This window comes from Hypomesus nipponensis, chromosome 7 (assembly GCF_054491055.1).
Source record: "Hypomesus nipponensis isolate SF chromosome 7, ASM5449105v1, whole genome shotgun sequence".
Lineage (NCBI taxonomy): Eukaryota > Metazoa > Chordata > Actinopteri > Osmeriformes > Osmeridae > Hypomesus > Hypomesus nipponensis.
The window spans coordinates 15,786,083-15,804,709 of record NC_140367.1 but is presented as its reverse complement, the minus strand read 5'-3'; the positions used below and the strand labels follow the sequence as shown (position 1 = coordinate 15,804,709).

The following is an 18,627-nucleotide window of genomic DNA, read 5'->3' as shown; positions in this document are numbered from 1 at the left end:
TTGACGCCATGGTGTGCATTGCACTCGGCTTGATCCAGGGAATCCAATGGTACCTCATTTTTGAAAATCAGTCAAACGGTTCAAAAGTTGCGTGTGTAAACACAAGTCCAACTTTGACCCATTGGTGGCGCTAGAGTGACCAAGTATGGGACATGAAACTTTTTGAATTGGACCAGGGGACTGTCCCCAATGAGTGTGCCAAATTTCACAACTTTCGACCAAGCGCTTCTAGGGCCTGGGGTTAACTAACCCTAACCCTCGCAGCTTTGCTGCTTGGCCCCTAATGAATCCTCATTTAAAACAATTGTTCATTCTCTGGTGGTTGGAAGTAAATGGACAGAAGCAAGAGGATGACGGGAGACTGAGGATGCTCGAAAGATACAGTAGTATTAAGTACAAGTATGTTACCATTTTGGGAGAAGTTAAAAAAGATTAGGTAAAGCATAAAACACGTCTCTCCAGCAAGTACTCTAGTCTTTGACCACATTCTAGTGTAGGATACCATAATTTAGCAACTTGGAAAATTTCCAAGAAAAAACAACAACTCTCAACTTGGTAGAAAACTTGATTTTTAAATGTAGATCAGAAATCACTGTAGAAAGAACTATTGCAACATACATGTGAACGGGCAGACTCGGGTTTGGAACAAATCGGCTGTTGAGAATTTGGTTTCCACAAGGGGGCATTTTGTATATCTCTCTGATAGAAACTCTTATATTTAAAATGATGGGGGGACAGCCAGAAGCGGAGTTACCGCTGGTGCAGAGAGGTAAACCTCCCCTGGCCCCACGCTCAGTATGGGCCCACTTGAGCAACTTTTAATAATTTGTGTGAATAATTTGTATGTCAATTAATTAATTAAAAGCCAGCTATCTTTATTAGTTATTGAACACCAGGTCCATCATTATCGTACTCCAACAATCCATCATGGTTTGTGACAGACTGAGTGATGAACTCATTGGTCGGCCAAATGCCACGTGAGCATTCACTACTAAAATGATCCAAACTTCCCATCACTACAACATCTTCCTTGAGTCTCAAACTTGAGTCCCCAACTGTGATTTTCTAAAAACATGAACATTATCTCCAATTCTTTTGGAAAGCTGGACGCAAATGTATTCAGATGTTCTTACACTTTTGTAAAACTTGTTTTCTTCCTATAATATACAGCACAAATTAAAGTTACAAGACACAGATTAAAATGTATATGTTCATATAAAGATTATGTAAATTCTCTAGAGAAGAAAAAAAAGACTTTCCCATCAACAGTTTCATTCCTGCCACCATCTCAATGTTCCAGGTCTTCCTTGAGTCTCAAACTTGAGTCCCCAACTGTGATTTTCTAAAAACATGAACATTATCTCCAATTCTTCTGGAAAGCTGGACGCAAATTTATTCAGATGTTCTTACACTTTTGTAAAACTTGTTTTCTTCCTATAATATACAGCACAAATTAAAGTTACAAGACACAGATTAAAATGTATATGTTCATATAAAGATTATGTAAATTCTCAAGAGAAGAAAAAAAAGACTTTCCCATCAACGGTTTCATTCCTGCCACCATCTCAATGTTCCAGGTTTTAGACCACATTCAAGAAATATTGTACTATATTCAAATTCTTATCACTTTGTGATTTGCCTTGGGGTAGTGACAAACTTTACATAAACACTTACCACTATGCAGTCTATGTAGAATACAAGAGATTTAACAGTGTAACTGAAACAATCAATTACATTTTAAGTTTCTAACAGAGTGTTGGCATCAAGTAAGCACTACATCATTGCATCTTGAATGAGAAAGGCAAGTCATCAGTGTAAATCCACCTCTGTGTTCACAGTGTATTCAAGGACCTTGTCAGTAACTGGCCTCAAGCGCTTGGTTACCAATTTGAGGTTAGCCTCATGAAGGATGACCTGGGTCAAGTACTTCTCTCGTTTGATCTGTTCTTTTACAGCGTAAGGTACATCCGGGATTACATAGGCCAGTATGAACTTGGTGAGGTACACAATGTGCTGGTAGAAAAGAAAATGTGAAAAATAGTTTTAACAGGCTGGTTGATGACCTAAGATGCACAGTAGAAACAATTCAAATGTTTGGATTTTAAGAGATTTTGTACAAAGCAAGATCTATAAATAATATTACTCTTATGAAATATGGTAAAAAATATTATTCTGGTCCCAGTTGTAACAATTTGTTTGGATTTACTCTTACACTAGAATTACTCTGCACCAGAAAGATTGTCGTACTCACCTCTACAACGATTATAAAAGCCATTTTTGCAGCTACCACATGCCAGTAGTAAATGCTGTATTGATATTCTCTGTGATGTCCAGGTGGATATCTGAAATCTCTGTACCTAAAGTAATAAGTACAATGAAACCATACACAGTAAACATGAATTAAATGAAAGAGTAAACAAATAGAAAACATGTTTCAATTGTAACTTAAATTGTTACATTACATTTACATTTATGCATTTAGCAGACACTTTTATCCAAAGGGACTTCCAAGAAAGAGCTTTACAAAAGAGCATAGGTCACTGATCATAACAACAAGGTAGTCCCAAACATTGCAAGCAGCCAAAACATGAAGCATGCATTGTGAAAAACTAAACAAGTGTCAAAGGGAAGACTCATAAGAGAACGCAGTTATACACGTCACAAATTATGTTATGTTCCTGCTTGTAAGGATATTATCTAATGATCAGAAGAAAAACATTTGTCATCAAATAATACCATAGTTTGTTCATATTTAGATGTTATGGGTTCAGTGTACCTGCAAGTGGTGATGTTGTTCAGCCAGTATGGTGTGTTACGTGGTCTACTGTCAATGGAGAAGTCCTTGATGTCGAACACTGAAAGTGTGTTGTTGATGTAGCCCTCCATAGTATGATTGGATTGGTCACCATATGGGTACACAGAGAAAGACCAATAGTACACCAACCGAGGAATCATGTCAGATGTAAAGGCAATAATCATTGCCTGGAAAAGAAAGTTTATTCTTGATTATTTTGCCTTTGATCAAATACCACCACAATCCTCACAATTAAGCAAGTTGCCAGAACTTCACAATCACAAAAAACTCACGTTTGTTGCCACAGCCAAAATTGCAATTCCCTGAAGAATAGGCTGCCAGGCCCCAATGTCCTGGGCCTTCTCTGGCACTATGCGGCGGAACTGGGTGGTAATCTTCCAGGCGTCAACTCGGATCTCAAACAGGTTGTTGACCAGTGCCAGTACTGGGGCCAGTGGAAAGGATGCCACAAACAGTGTCACAAAGCCAAACTGGATTACTGTAGGGGAGCAAATCTCAAATACACGCAGGCACACACACACACACACACACACAAAATCTCAATTAATTGTATCACCTATTGTCGGAAATCTGAAATCTACCTTACCAACGTTCTATTTTAGTGCGTTTTTATTTTTATTTTAATGGATGCTTTATACACAAACATGTAAAGTACACAGAAGGTTCCTTCTATCTTACCCATTTCCAAATATTCATAAAAGAGTCCCAGCTTTCCAAGGGGCTGAAGCTGGTAATCTTGTTCCCAGCGAGGAATAATTTTTTCTGAGCCCACACGAGTGCAGTAACGGAAAATCAAATTCTTGACCCACCTGTTCGAATCAGAATGTGCTTTATTCACCATGTAAGTTCAAACAAAAAATGAATTTTCAGTGGCAGAGACGGTGCACACGATAAACATATACAAATCTTAAATGTAAAAGTAGAAAAAGTACAACAGTCTAAAAGTCTAAACAATACTATACGATGGACAGATGCCAATGACTGGTAGATAGTGCAAAATGACAGGTAGATGACTTGTGCAATGTGCAAACATTTATCAATTAAAATAACTTTGATGAGTAGCTAACATTTTCTGTAAATATGCATACATAAAATAATTGCACATAATGCAAATGTATTGTATTTGTGAATTTGTTCACAAAAAAGTAACAGCTATAGGAAGTTTATTTACAGCTGTAAGTGACCAACAAATAGTCAATATTTGTGTCTGAAATTTTACCTATAGGTTTACAGATTTGCCTTACATGAAGACGTAAAAATATATTTGAAATTTGTTGCGCAAAGTAATTGTTTGGAGACCAGATTTGAAGTTGAAACTATAACTTACGGCATTAGTACCTCCTGTATGTTATTCCAGATAGCTTTGCCACCCATGATGACGGTCAACTGGGTTGTTAACTCAATCAAGCATCCGCCTGGGTCACACTACAAGAATGAGGATACATTTTATTACCAACTTCACACTGTGGTGGTTAGGATGTTGTTGATACCATTTTGAGCCACGTCTGTGCAGTGTTATTTGTACATGGAGTGGCAGCATTCTCTGGTGGTTGGATGTAAATGGACAGAGGCAAGAGGATGACGGGAGACTGAGGATGCTCGAAAGATACAGTAGTATTAAGTACAAGTATGTTACCATTTTGGGAGAAGTTAAAAAAGATTAAGTAAAGCATAAAACACATCTCTCCAGCAAGTACTCTAGTCTTTGACCACATTCTAGTGTAGGATACCATAATTTAGCAACTTGGAAAATTTCCAAGAAAAAACAACAACTCTCAACTTGGTAGAAAACTAGATTTTTAAATGTAGATCAGAAATCACTGTAGAAAGAACTATTGCAACATACATGTGAACGGGCAGACTCGGGTTTGGAACAAATCGGCTGTTGAGAATTTGGTTTCCACAAGGGGGCATTTTGTATATCTCTCTGATAGAAACTCTTATATTTAAAATGATGGGGGGACAGCCAGAAGCGGAGTTACCGCTGGTGCAGAGAGGTAAACCTCCCCTGGCCCCACGCTCAGTATGGGCCCACCTGAGCAACTTTTAATAATTTGTGTGAATAATTTGTACGTCAATTAATTCATTAAAAGCCAGCTATCTTTATTAGTTATTGAACACCAGGTCCATCATTATCGTACTCCAACAATCCATCATGGTTTGTGACAGACTGAGTGATGAACTCATTGGTCGGCCAAATGCCACGTGAGCATTCACTACTAAAATGATCCAAACTTCCCATCACTACAACATACTGATGTTGCTCGTCCACAAATGTCCAAATAAACACGTAAAATAGGGTTAGCTTCTCTTGCTAGGCTACTTGTTCCCGCTGCCAGGTATCGCACACAGGTACACAGGTATCTCACACTGCCTTGCGGGGCCTGGCACGTGACTTCCATTAAAAATTACTAGGAGGCAAGTCTACCTACTTTTTCAAAAAAGCCATTACTGCATTTGCTGCCGTATCGATACAGTAGCATCTGCATCAATGCATGCATCAGCAAGGAGTAGGTCACAATATTTTGCCATATCAATTATTTTTAGCACTGCCCTAGTACCTGGCTAAAAAACATGTATAACACTGGAAATGTATAAATAACCAATACAAAATGATCAAAAGTAAACATGTGCAGCTCTTCATGGACTTACCTCCTCATTCCTGTATTTTCCCAACAAGTAGACTGGCTGACCAGGATAGCCAACCACTTTTCCCTTGGCAAAGGCAATGTAGAAGCAAGATGAATAATAGTTTACAAATTGGAAAAGGAACATCTTCAGAGTAAGACTGTTCTCATACTCTGTCTTGGTTCTTGGTAGCTCTGTCATAGGAGACATAAACAATTTTTTGTGACTTACTGTTTAACAATAGCATAACAACAGCATGTTAGAAAAGGGAATAATTCCTATTCCAGAAGTGCCCTCTTGGATGCCCAATATACGAGAAAGCCTTATAAAGTGCCCACTAGGGTGCCCTTCCAGTGGAGCAAATGTGGTCTAGCCCCTTTAGGGTGCCCCAACGTTTTTGCCCCTGCCCCTAACACAGCCTTACAGTGCGTGTCCACTGCAGCGACGCGAATCGCTTGCCATCGCTTGCCTTCCCACAGTTCACCACGCTCGGGGGCGTTTCAAACAGATTTATGTAGAATATAGTTCTCTAAAGTCACTGTTGTAGTTGTCATGGCCAAGTGTGCAGACTTGGGTTTACATAGTTGCACCATCGATCAAAATACAACTTGTTTTCAAAATATAAAACTGTTTAATACTGTAGACATACACGTTGACATATGTAAAAAAACTTTTTACTATATTCCTCAATCTCTGCTAATCTACCAATACAATAGGGAGTTTCACCCCGGCTAGCTAACTAGTTAGGACAGAACGAAGTTACGTAATGTGACTAAACTGAATTTGAAAGTACAAGCACCCACAACTTCGGCAAACCTTGCGCCATGCATTGTTTTTTTGTATTAACATCTCTGTACGAATACAGATATGTATCGTACAGGACTGGGTAAGCAGCCACACAAACGATTAGTTTCTCCTCCAGTTTGAAACCTAGAAAGCTAGAAATGTTTACCATGGTTTCACTGTAACAGTGCGTGTCCACTGCAGCGACGCGATGCGAGCGACAACATGTTTTCCAGTCAGGCGAATCGCTTGCGTGGTGCATTGTGGGTAGCGACGCGACGCAATTCAAGCGATTCGAGTTGAGATTTTCTCAACTTTATGCTAATGAGGAGCGATTTTCGCTAGCGATGGCCAATCGGAGTGTTTTCATGTTTCTCGTAATGTAGAAACCATGGTAAACATTTCTAGCTTTCTAGGTTTCAAACTGGAGGAGAAACTAATCGTTTGTGTGGCTGCTTACCCAGTCCTGTACGATACATATCTGTATTCGTACAGAGATGTTAATACAAAAAAACGATGCATGGCACAAGGTTTGCCGAAGTTGTGGGTGCTTGTACTTTCAAATTCAGTTTAGTCACATTACGTAACTTCGTTCTGTCCTAACTAGTTAGCTAGCCGGGTTGAAACTCCCTATCGTATCGTCAGTTTAGCAGAGATTGAGGAATATAGTAAAACGTTTTTTTACATATGTCAACGTGTATGTCTACAGTATTAAACAGTTTTATATTTTGAAAACAAGTTGTATTTTGATCGATGTGGCAACTACGTAAACCCATGTCTGCACACTTGGCCATGACAACTACAACAGTGACTTTAGAGAACTATATTCTACATTAATTTGTTTGAAACGCCCCCGAGCATGGTGAACTGTGGGAAGGCAAGCGATGGCAAGCGATTCGCGTCGCTGCAGTGGACACACACTGTTAGACTAGGGATGGGGATCGTACATTTTTTATCAATATACAATTTTCGAGACTGCTTAACGATCCGAGACTATCGATTACACTACTTTTCTGGGGTGATCCTGAGCTAACCACCATCTAAATGAATGAATTTGGCAAATGTTAAACATATAGCAGCACCCACACAACCCATGCCACACTTTATGTAAACAAGATTACTGAACAACACTTATAACAATAACTTAAGTAAAACAGATACAGAACAGGTAAAATAGAACAAGGGGAACGTGTTGCAAGTTCTCAGGAGGAGGCTGGATAAAAGTAAGTAAGTAAGACTTTATTTATATAGCACATTTCATACAAGAATTGTTGCTCAAGGTGCTAAAAGGAGTACATATTGGCACAAGGGATCGTGGCTCTGGCTAAATCTACAATTGTCCACTACAGATGTACTATCCACAACCTAGATGAGTAACTAGTATAAACTAGACGGTACAATTTCTGGGGAAATTGTAGGGTGTGCTTGCTTGCGTCGGTTGCAGGTGGGTCAGTTTTCCCTTTGAGTGATATTTTCAAGCATTTAGCCTTCTCATATTGCATTATTCATTAAGAACACCCGCTTAAAAAAGCGGACCGCCTTTGAAACAAGCAAACCGCCTTTGAAACAAGAGAACACGCTTTGGAACAAGCTACTGTAACAACGTTGTCACTGGCAGTATTTCAGATGGAATTGCAATTCAATCAGTACCGTCTGTTATTAACTGAAAATATGCCCCCCAAAACATAAATACGTTTGACATTAATTTAGGGGGACATGGCTAATTCAAAAGAAGTTTGCTAGAGGCTGCTGTTACTAGCCACACTTCACTGATTGTTTGAAAGTGCCGGAAATGAAAATGTTTCTTTTGACATAATATAGCCATAGCTGTGGCATTGAAGGCAGTAGCCTACTACTACATACTGCCGGCGAGCCGAGTCTGACAGCTAACGTCAAAACAAGACGCGGTCTCACTCAAATTCCAAGTTTTACTCAAATCACAAAAATATGCTGACCCGCTGGCTGTCTTCGCAATCGCCATATCTTTAAAACACTGCTCTCCATTTTGATGTAGAAATGACCCTGGTACCGTACAAAATTAAGAGAATACTCACCAGACGCAGATCGACGAGTGTCAACACTCGTTGACAACACTGTTGTTGCTGCCGCAATCGTCTATTGGTCTTTGTCAGGTGATGTCACAGTTGCGAAAACCAAAGGGCATTATGGGAGTAGCCACCATTTTCCAGGTACGCATACAGCGGTGTTCAGTGAGTTTGCTATTGATTCATTTAATTTAAGTGTCAAAATGGGACGTTCTTGTTGTGTGACTAATAGCAGGGTTTTCCTGGGTCAAAATGAGTCTTTGGTGCTCAAAATATATCTGTAATCAATGTATTTATTCCCAAGTATTATATATTCACCCCTCCAACGCGTTAACAATGTAACCATAGCTATGAATGTAATGGTAAAATGATTAAGTTTACGTCACGCGAACCTTGAGCACAGGCGACTGTTTGCCAAAGTATAAATGCAGCAGCCTGAGCGACACTTTTTTTTTCCGTCTGTGACCGTTTCAAAAGTGTTGGCGACATAAGTATAAATTAGGCTTTACAGTTCTTTACAGATCTCAACTGCGGTGTGAAGCGCATGTCCGTGCAATTCTCAGACATGCACTCTACCAAAACATTTTGTACAGCCTGATTTCTGATACTGTGGGGGCAGAAATGTTGCCATGTAGGAAACATTGCACTATATAGTATCATTCCAGGTTAAGAATACCAATGGAGGCTGCGTTGGAATTCGTAAATCAAACTTTTGTCAGCATTTTGAGTGGAAATTTAATTTGCATTTGTACAGATGTATTTGTGCACATCGGGCTGGCCCTTGCAGCGGGATGACAGTTTAGTGGCCACTCTGTCTATTCGCGCACCTCACAGTTGCGTATTGATCAGACAAGAAGACATGCTTATCAACTTGATTAATATGGATCAAAACAGAACGAGGGTTCGGCTGTAGCCTACTTGAAACATACTATTGAGAACATATTTGCTGACATGCATTACACGCATGATGAACACAGCTTTTTTTTCATCGCTTTTTTTTCTTCATTTTTTTTCATATTTTTTTTGCATCGACTTTTTTTTGCCTTTGGCACTCGGGATTTGTCATTGGCGCTCACGAAAACGGCTTAGGCGCACGCCAACATTTTCTCTATGCAGGAAAAACCCTGCTAATAGTAACCCTTCTGGTCCCAGGTAATGAAGCTTAAACCTTTTTTAATGTTATTGCAGGTCAAACAGCATATGACATGATGGAGACAGAAATCACTCGCACCAACACTGCACGCTCTTAAAGGCAGTGTTGACCAGCCTGACCCGCCTTGCATTTAGGCTACAATAAAACATATTAAAACATTTTTCAGAAATATGTTGTTAATTGTTTTCTTGTGATTTTCTTTGACAGCTAAATGGAAACAAACATATGGGTAAGGTTTAATACTTCAGGTGTATTCAAAGTCATATTTTGACAATTACAATAGTGCAAACTGCAAATCAGTTCAGTTCATCTATCTGAACAGAAAATGTATGCTTAAGTTAATGTCAGTGCAATTTATATATTTGTGCATGTACTGACATTAAAGTCCTTTGGTCCGAATGTAAATCCGCACTCCAATTTACTGCAGTCAGCTTGTATGGATCTATGTCTTCAATGGTTGACAATTTCTAAAAATAACAGTCCCTAGCATTTTTGGTAAGTTTATCGCAGTACAGCCATTTCTCAGTTTTCTTGTGCTTCTCCAGTTTAGAGATTTATTTCCTTGTTATCTTCAGTAAATTCTCATCAGTGCTCATCGACTGCACGTTAGCTGTACCTGGAAAATGGCGGCGCGGTGACGTCACACACAAAAAAACCCACGTGTCTGGCAATGACCGATGGAGGCTGATGGGGCTCTCACGTAGCAAACAAATCAAAGTTTTACAGCAACTTACATTAAAATCTCACCACCAGGCTATCTTCACAATAGTCATATCATCAAAACATTTCCCTCTTTGTTTTTTCATGTAAAATTGAACTGTAAAATTACAAAAATACTACTATGACGCTTTCTAGCAAGGCTGCCGCCTAACAGACTAGGCGGTCTCACGGGCAACCCACACTCGCTCAAATTACAAAGACTTTCACGACTCAAAAATCCGAGATGGCAGTTCCACTCAAAATCGCTTTCTCAACAAAGTCCAATGGTTGGAAATTTTTGGTGGTGGTATTTTTCACTCATAATCCATGCTCCAACTTGCGTGCTAGAACGTCTCTATCATGTTGTATCCATGTAACGTGTGTTGACGTGGTGACGTAGCTAGCACAGAGTACCCTTTGTCGACTAAAGGCACTTTTCGCCACAAAAACGTAACCTCCTACACTGTGCAATGGAGCATAAATCCCAATACAAGCAACGCAATCGAGACCAAGACAAATATTTTGACACAGGCTTTGTCTGTGTAGTCCAAATATTGACTGATCCTTAGGGGGGCGAAAATAAACAATAAAAATAATATATATGTGAGATAACAATGGTTGTGCCCTTGCCGAAGGCAAAGAACACCCAATGACTGTGATTGGTTGGTTGACAAAAAGTGACATTGACAAGCCGTCATTGTTCAAGACGTTATGAAAAGTTTAACACGCTTCAACAAAAGGCACTTGATATAGCTAAATGACCAGTAAACCAAACCCAACCCTTCCTTATCTCATCCCTGTTTTGTTCTGTCTCTGTAATTTTTTTAACAAGATGCTTAAGCAGCCCACAGAGCCATGTTCCCGGTGACTATGTTTTGAATGATTCTGGTTCGCGCACGCATCATATTTTAGGGGCATATGCGAGTTAAATAGTTGCACTGTAGTGCCCCTTGGCTCTTATTATTGAGGCTTATTATTGTCAACGATGGATACTTGCTACAAAGTTGGGGTGCGCTGCCTGCGCTCACCATGCATACCTTGGGTGGAAGAGGATTGTCCTGCAACGGCAGTTGGAGTTGGCACCGTTGCTTCTCGAAGACAGTCAAAAGTACTGCAATTTACCTTTAGCTGATGCACAACGTTGAGGTGCTTAATCATTGCAGTAGTGTTCCCCCCCTTACAACAAATGATCTTCGAACATATATTACACAGGGTTGCCATGGGTCTGGAAAGACCTTGAAAGTGCTTGGATTTACCAAGCAATGAAGAGGTCCTTAAAAGTGTTAGGATTTAGCCTTTTTTTTTTACCACTAAATTACTTTGAGTACTGTCAAACATGCCTGGCAAATGCCAGTTCAATGATTTATGTTTGCAAACCCATAATTACAAATGGTTGCTAAAAGTGCCAAATTATATTTACTTTGCAAAATGCAGTTTCTGCAAACTAAAATTATATTGAACGGTGCTAATGTAGCTGCTAGCTAGATTATTTTCTAATCAGCTCCCCATCCAAGTCAAATTGTATTTATGTAGCCCAAAATCTCAAATCACAATTTGCCTCAGGGGGCTTTACAATCTGTAAGCCTACAGCGTACGACACCCTCTGTCCATGAAACCCTTGATTTGGATAAGGAAAGTTGGGCTGCTAATGGCTGAGATGACACGTGTTTCAGTTTAGAAGGGTGATTGACTGGGTTTTTGGGGTATTTTACACTGTTTCTTAAGGTGTCCGAATAGGGTATGTACATTGGTTGGGCTGAAAATGGTCCGGGTGATGTTCTAAACCCTCTGGTAATCCCTCTGAAATGTTCCCGGGAAAAAACGCTAGGTTTCTCCTTTTATGGTATGCTCATTAATATTTAGATGATCTGTGCGCTGATTGGTTGGTTTTCAACGAGTTAAGCTGCGGAGCATAAACGCAACACGGCCATCAGTACTCACTGAAACACCGAAGGTGGAGACGGAGACTTGAAATTAAAACGTGCAATTAAATGTATTGTGTCTACACAACACTGTTTTCAACAAATTGACAAGATATCATTTGAAATTATAACGTTAGTTGTTTCCACTTCTTTTGTCAAAGCAAACTGGATCGACTTACGTGAGTAATGTGAAGGAATGATAACATGCTGCTATACCAATCACTACCTCGTATATGTATGTATACACATGTCATGTAATGCTTAATACTAAAACATATATCCAATTGTGATCAATTGAATTAATAAATAACTTATGAGATCATGCAACAGGATGCCTTCTGTGCAAGTGAGGTCATGCTGAGATGCATCTGTGCAGCAAGTGTGTGCGTCAATGTAACTCTGGTGTGTGGGCAAACATGCCAAGGTCACGCAGGAGGCAAGCTGGTGGCGCTCAGAGACTGGTGCGAGCACAAAAGAACTGTTCAACTCATGGGAGTACAGTGTCAACTTGAGAGATAAGGTGATGCTGGGACTGTAACCGTTCTCTGTCTCTGGACGAGTCAGACTGGCTGGTCTGGCTATATCCCTTGTGTTCTCTTCGGGTCATTCTGACCCATCAGTCATTGTGACCCACCGTAGTTTGCAACAACTTTACCGCATACAAAAACAAAATGAAGCATTTTCTTTTAACCGTTGGGCTTTCTCAGACCCCCCACATTGCGAAGGTTAAAAGAAAATTATTTTTATTTGCTTTTGTATTGGGTAAAATTGGGTAAACACAATGATGGTTCATTATGAACATTTTGGTCATGTGACCCGAAGGCAGCACAAGGGATATACAACGCCTGTACTAAGGCCCTGTTTCTCTGAAGACCCTGCCCCCCCTTTTTCTATCTACCCCTCCCCTTGGAGACCTTGCCCCACCTGCATTCCCTTGGAGACCCTGCTCCACCTTCCCCCATACATCATCGACCCTGGCCTGATCTGCCTCACCCCATTTCTCTGGAGACACGCCCCCCCCTTCCTTGGCTCCCATCTCCCTGCACGCCTTCAGCACCTTGGGGCGATCTACTCCCTTCCTTGGAGCCCCCCCTCCCTTGGATTACCTCAGACCTGTGGGTCTTGTCTGCCCCCCTCCCTGAGTAGACCTGTGGGTCTTCCCCCCCCTCCCTCTCCGAACATCACGAGATCCTTGGACTGCCCACCTTGTTCCACCCCAACACCCTGGACATTTAATTGGACAACCACATTCCCACCCCATGGTCTCCTGACCAATCACCCATCAAAGACACAAACAAGGTACAAGACCTGTCTCCCGAGGACAGGGAGACAGGACTTGGTGTGGGCAGAACTCTCTCTGATCTCTGTCACGACCACTTTCTCAACGAAGGCCTTTGTTTGCTCTATTCTGAGACTCTGTTTCTGTGAGACTGCTGTTGCATCATCGACTGATTCATTTCAGCTCAGCAACTAAACTATATCATGATTCAACTCAGCTTCAGTTACCTAGATATCTTGCTGAAAAATAACCAGACAAAGATCTGGACAAACATGCATCGTGAATTGTAGATTTCAGAGCTGCCAACTGTCACGGTTTTGGCGTGTGACACACACATTTCAACCATTTCTCACGCTCTCACGCCCCACCTTGTATATCTCACGCTGAAATGCAATGCCAAACAAGTAGCCAAGCTAACGTTGTAAACAGAAACGGATGACGTGCAGGTTAACAGAGTGAAGTAACATTGACGCGCAGACAGCCGTGTAAACTCGCTTTTGGGGGAGGGGGTGAAGCTAGCAAAAGCTCGCCCCTCACACCAAATCTCACGCCAAGGTTTTTGGAAACCTGGAAGTTGGCAGCCCTGAAATTTACATGTAACACTGGTTATTTGTTCAAATTAAACACAGTCAGGAACATGAAGCAGCCCCATTGCAATAAACTAAATCATCACACATTCTACCGAGACTATGCTCTTGCGTTAGCAAGCTAAGCTAGTTTACATGCCTACAGTCTAGGTGTTTTCGCTATCTAGCTGTTCTTGCATTGTTTGCAAGTCAGTGTTAATAAAAAGCAGATGAGCTAGAGTCTTGCTAACATTGACTCGTCGGGCATGGCTGATGTATACCGTAGCTCTAGCGTAGACGATCCCTGTGCAGTTTGACCCTCAATTACACATTTGCTCGAACCATTTCACCAAAGACGGTTTTGAAAACCTGGGACAACGTAAAGGTGGCAAGAGGGTGGCAGGATATTGTGAGGGGTGGCATCCCGTGGCAAAAGTGTGTGAGATAAAAGTGTTTAAAAAAAAAAGTGAACACTGAAATGAATTTGAGGATTTAGGTCACATGACCAAAAAAGGCTGTGCAGCATGAATGCATAGATCTTTAACAGTTTAACATTATTTTGACGCTCCTAGTTCATGTTTTGAAAAGCTATTGACTTTTGTAATTTGTTGACGGCCCCTAAACTTACGTGTTGTTTAGGCAGCCAAAAAGCATTGGCTAAGCGGCCGGTTGTAGCAGTGCTAAATATCTGTTGATCAAACTTCAAACTAACTTTACCACAGTCATCTTTGTTGTTGCTTTCCCAAAGCATTAACGTTTTTAACCTCAATTCAAAAGGAAAAGTTACGTTGCAACTCGGCCTGCACTTTTCGAATTATTCTTAGTCATTAATGAATAATTGCTTAACACCTCATTCCTCCGCTGTGGTCTGCTGTCTGTGCTGACGATTTCTTCCTTGAGTTGGAGCCTTCTATGGTCACTTTGCGCCTTCCTTGTGTTCAAATGAAAGCAACTTCGGTGGCGATGTGGGGAGGGTGGATGGAGTTGTTTCGTGCTGCACTTACTTACATTCGGATATTAGAAATTCGCTCACACAAATGTCCGACGTGGTGGAGTGGGTAGGGTGGTTGGAGTCGTCCAGTGCTGCATTCACTTGCAGTCGGATATTAGAAATCCGCTCTCACAAATGTCCGATGAGCCACAACCTTTCTTTGTTTTCAAAGCTGCCAACTGGGGTGGCAGCTGGGGTGGCCTGGCTATTCTTAGGGTGGCATTTGCCACCCCATGCCACCCCAGTAGATCCGCCCCTGCCCCAAAATAACCAGATCGCTTATGGAAAATGTATGTGTTATGTATCATGTTACATTGTGATGTACACACAGCCTATATACAGTGCTTGTGTCAAGTTTTCAAAATGTTATTTTTCAGACTCATCTTGAAATTGACAATTACACACAATACACAACAATAAACTTTAAAAAGAATATAACTGAAAAAGTGTCCAGACAGAATATAGGAACAACCTGCCAGATCCTAACACATAAATGATCCTTACCTTTGTTTTAGTTGTTATGTGATATTAGTTTTATTTTATACTCAGAGGTAACTGCATAATTGAAACACTATTTGACTCAACAGTCAAAGTTTTTATTACAGCAAAACCATCCAAATCTAAACAGCTTTTAAATACTATGTTAAACATACAACACACTCACTTAACATACCTTTATTATTGTAATAATATCTGTTAAAAACAACAACAAAAATTGGACCCTATCAAAAAAAAATTCACACAACTGTGGATTGAAGGGCAAATAATGGGTTGTAATCCAATTTGTGTACCCACAAATGCTGGTAATGTTGAAAAGTATCTTATTTTTTCTGCATCCTTTGTTGATCTTTAGAAGCAAGATGGAATTAGACATAATTATCTAGACTTTGGACAAAAGTGTGTGGACATTAATACAGAGCTGAAGTGAAAAAACATTACTGGCCTGCACAGAGCCCCAACCTAAACACCACAACCTTTGGGATAAATATGACAGGTCTCAACAGTGCACAATTACTAATGCTGTTCTGGCTGAATGAAAGCAAATCTCATATAGGGAGGAAGCTGATGTTCAGTTCCCACTTGAGGTCCTGGGAGAGGATAGTGCCCAGGAAGCGGAAAGACTCCACAATGTTGACTGGGGAGTTGCGCAGGGTGAAGAAGGTGAGTGGGGCTGTATTCTTCAGTCCACAACCATCTCCACTGTCTTAAGGGCACTGAGCTCTAGGTTGTTCTGGCTACACCAGGTCACCAGCTTGTCAGCTTCCCACCTATAATCAGACTCATCCCCACCAGGGATGAGCCCAATGCGGGTGGTGTCGTCCCCAACCAACCTCACAGAGTTTGACGGACTGATGACTTGAGGTGCAGCTGTTGGTGTACAGGGAGAAGAACAGAGGGGAAAGGACGCAGCCCCAGCGGCACCAGTGTAACCTGGATGGACCGGGAGTCAGACTTGTGCGGTGCCGGCGCTAGCCATTTTGGTGCCCTACGCATTTTGCAAATTGGTGGGGCAAAAAACATTTCAAAATATAGGATACCAGTAAGCTACAAAAGTCCTTCTTGCTACTGATGTGTTTATTTAACACGTCAACAAACAGCGTGGCTCCACACAACACTTTTAACAACAGAGCGGCTTGCTTCTACCAGGTGTTGTAGTACACAAACTGGAGAGAGACCTTCTTGTGTAATTGCTCTCCTTGCTCTCACACACATGTAAAATTACCACTGTCATATTTACAAACCTAAATTAGGAATGCAACCAAGATCAGAACCAATGTGCCTACAGGGCCATGCGCAAACAGTAATGAGCTCAACACAACAGGAAGGCCACAACAAAGCAGAAATACAACTTTTTAAGGATACAGATCCATTCTATGACAACAGCCAGATAAGCGTGGACACAAAGACACGTCACCATCTTTATCGATCCAGCCCCATAATATGACCAATGCGCGGACCAGCGCCACAAAGGCAGGATGACAAAATATGCTTTCACTCACCAAGGCTGAGAGCTCACTTGAAGAGAAAGGTGCCTTCTTTTGTATGCTAACTAGACTAACCGTTTTTCTTTTTCTTCAAAAACCACTCCACGTTAAACCTGCGGTTACTTTTACCAGCAGTTTGAGCGATGACAATATCGTGGCTGATGGGCACCACTTAACCCTTGTGCTGCCTTTGGGTCACATGACCAAAAGGTTCATAACGAACCATCGTTGCGTTTACCCAATTTTACCCAATACAAAGGCAAATAAAAATAATTTTATTTTAACCTTTGCAATGTGGGGGGTCTGAGAAAGCCCAACGGTTAAAAGAAAATGCTTCACTTTGTTTTTGTATGCGGTAAAATTGTCGCAAACGAAGGTGGGTCACAATGACTGATGGGTCAGAATGACCCGAGGAGAACATAAGGGTTAAGCTGCTTTACTTCAACTTTCTCCTCCAAATTAAGGGTTTATAGGGTATATAAGGGTATATAACCGGTGCTCAAGTATGACATCCACTTTATTCATTTTCTCAAGTTATCTGGCGTTTGTGAAGCTAACAAGCTAGCTAAGACAATCTAGCTACATCTCCTCGCTCTTCTTGCCGACTAATATTGGCGACTAGCAGCCAATCAGGGCTGAAATACAAAATGACGCTGTATTGGGGCAACCGGCTCTCAGCCCCACTTGGCATAACATTTGTGTGATCCACATTACATTACATTCTGAGCATGCGTATTAATACTTTCCCACCTCCAATGTACATTGCATTGTGAGAGAGGGGCTAGCCCCACCACGCTCTCCTTTTTGCCAACTAATGTTGGCGCCAGAAAGACAGATAGCCAATCAGGTCTGAAATACGAAATGACGCTGTGGTGGGGCAACTGGCTCTCAGCCCCACTAGCATCAAATTTGTGTGATCGACTTTACCAGAGAATGTCTAATATAGAGAGAACTTCCACTCTCTGGAAACTTCCGGGTTCTGAACTGGTTGAAGTTCCATGTGAGGGCGCTAACGAGCGAGTGCAGAATAAATGGAGGTCTATGGAGCTATACCCCTCAAAATCCACTTTTCTCAGGATGTAATTTTTTGTCTAGTAATTTGAATTCTGAATTGGAAAGGGGAGGCAAAAAAAATACACACTGCTGGCTGTTCGATTTATTAAAAGTCGCCTTTCTGTTCTAAAAAGCTTTTGAAAATGTAATCGACGTCATACACATCGTACAACCAGAGCTACTGCTTTACGGCAAGCTCTGGTCACTTACTTTTTTCTCTCAGGGCATCGACAACACAGCTGACAGGTTAGGCTCTTCCTGTCAATACACATGCTAGAAAGAGTTGTGGCTTGCTAGTGTTGTTGCTAATGTTGCTAATGCTCTGACATTCTGATTCCGATTTGGATGCCATCAAGCAAGAGCTCTGGTCGTATCAGTCCTTCACTAACCAATCAGCATTCATTAGCAGAATGCTAGCGTGTTATAGGCAACAACGACTCACCCTGTAAGAAATCAAAAGGACATAAGTACTTGTTCATTCAACTTTCGACCTATAATCCATGTTGAACATGCAAAAACTACAATCAAATCGGAGATTTCTCAACGACAATCAGGCAAAGGAGACAAATTTAGCTGTTTAGCTCCATAGACTCCCATTCAACATGCACTCGCTCGCGATCACCCCCAGTGGAACTCTGGTGGAACTGCAACCAAATTCGGTACAATGGGGCTTAATAGGGAGTGGCAAGGCTCTCCTTAAACAGGCTC

At 41.1% G+C, this 18,627-nt stretch overlaps 1 protein-coding gene across 2 annotated transcripts in view; it reads right to left on the bottom strand.

The window, feature by feature from the left end:
• Positions 1–552: 552 nt before the first annotated feature.
• Positions 553–18,627, bottom strand: part of ano6 (anoctamin 6) — a 76,654-nt gene continuing 58,579 nt past the window's right edge. For both annotated transcript variants that reach the window (XM_084701187.1, XM_084701188.1), the window contains 7 exons: positions 5,468–5,637; positions 4,143–4,240; positions 3,494–3,624; positions 3,088–3,293; positions 2,777–2,982; positions 2,252–2,357; positions 553–2,013 (listed from right to left, as the gene is read on the bottom strand). In XM_084701187.1, the coding sequence (XP_084557313.1) occupies positions 1,810–2,013; positions 2,252–2,357; positions 2,777–2,982; positions 3,088–3,293; positions 3,494–3,624; positions 4,143–4,240; positions 5,468–5,637 (1,121 nt within the window). In that variant the 3' untranslated portion in view covers positions 553–1,809. The remainder of the gene's footprint in view (positions 2,014–2,251; positions 2,358–2,776; positions 2,983–3,087; positions 3,294–3,493; positions 3,625–4,142; positions 4,241–5,467; positions 5,638–18,627) is intronic.